This window comes from Loa loa (genome assembly GCF_000183805.2).
Source record: "Loa loa unplaced genomic scaffold supercont3.2492, whole genome shotgun sequence".
NCBI lineage: Eukaryota > Metazoa > Nematoda > Chromadorea > Rhabditida > Onchocercidae > Loa > Loa loa.
In genome coordinates this window covers 1-1323 of record NW_018110671.1, presented here as the reverse complement: position 1 = coordinate 1323, position 1323 = coordinate 1, and the positions used below count along the sequence as shown (strand labels likewise).

General features: G+C 19.9%; 1 protein-coding gene across 1 annotated transcript; it reads right to left on the bottom strand.

Annotated features, from left to right (window-relative positions):
- Positions 1-528: 528 nt before the first annotated feature.
- Positions 529-715, bottom strand: LOAG_15704 (hypothetical protein; the record flags this gene model as incomplete). The annotated part of the gene is made up of 1 exon (XM_003151193.2): positions 529-715. A coding segment is annotated over one exon (186 nt), but the record flags the coding sequence as incomplete, so codon positions are not given.
- Positions 716-1323: the final 608 nt, after the last annotated feature.

Below are 1323 nucleotides of genomic sequence, written 5' to 3'. Positions count from 1 at the left end.
TTTTTTTTTTTTTTTTTTAACCAAAAATATTATTGTATGTAAATAAGGATTAATAATTGGAAAAATTTTTTTTTTAATAGTAATTTTTTTAATAATTTTCAATAATAATTTTTTAATAATAATTAATAATAATTATTTTTGTTTTAATAATAATAAAGTAAATTGTTTAGAAATTAGTTTCAAAAAAAAAGTATATTAAGATTTTTTTTTTAAAAAAAAAAGGAAAGAGCTATCATTAAAATGATTCTAAAACAAGAAAATTTTTCCGGAAACATTTCCTGAAATTTCAAAATAAATTTTAAACATATAATAAAAGAGTTGAAGAAAAAGCAATAAGAAGTTAGAGATGGAAAATTACTTTTATACTAAATAAAATGATATAAATTAACTGAAAATTGTTAATGAATGCTTTTTTTTTTCATTAAATTTAAAATTACAGTAAATTTGGTTTGGTGGTTTAATTCCGTCCGGTTATTGTTCTTCCGGTTATTGCTACGGAAATAATTGTTAAATGATAAATTAACTAACCGATAGTAGTAAGAGTAATGAAACAGTAATATAAACTATCAAAATATGTCCATTTTTCATAGCTATGAAAGACATAAGCTCCTGAAGCAATAAGGAATGTACCACAGCCTGAAGCAATCAGGATCAAATCCAAATGAGTGACATCTGCCGGTTTACCGGCTAAACGTTTACATTTACGGAGAAGCATTGCTGCAAATGTATTGATCCTGAAATTTCATTTTAATTTTTAAATGAAAATATTTTAAAAATAATATAATGCAATATTACAAATATTTATATTTTAATTAAATATAAATTTAAATTAATTAATATTTATTTATTTTAATAATATCTACAGTGATATCAGTGATATGAAATATAGTATGTGAGATTTTATGCAAAATTTGTAATTTTGTTTCTTTTGTAAAATTTATTTTCAAAAAAAAAGAAAAAAAAATGAAAAAAATTTTGAATAATCAATAAAAACACCAAAAATTTTAATATTTTTACATTCATAATATTTATGCTTACTTATATTTTCAATCATAACTTAAAATATTACACTTTTTTTTTCAAAAATTTTAATTTAAATTAATAATTTTATTAAAAAATGAGCGTGAAGTGTGGCAATTTCTATAACACATCAAAAAAAAAATGGAATAAATTAAGTTTTTGCGAATTTCATTCGGAATATATTTCAAAATTAAATTTTTAATAGAATAGGGATGATAATTGATAAATCAATTGATAGTATGATAAATCATATTATACTTTATCATTCTTTTCTTTGTTTCTTCACTTCTCTCTGTCTCTCCC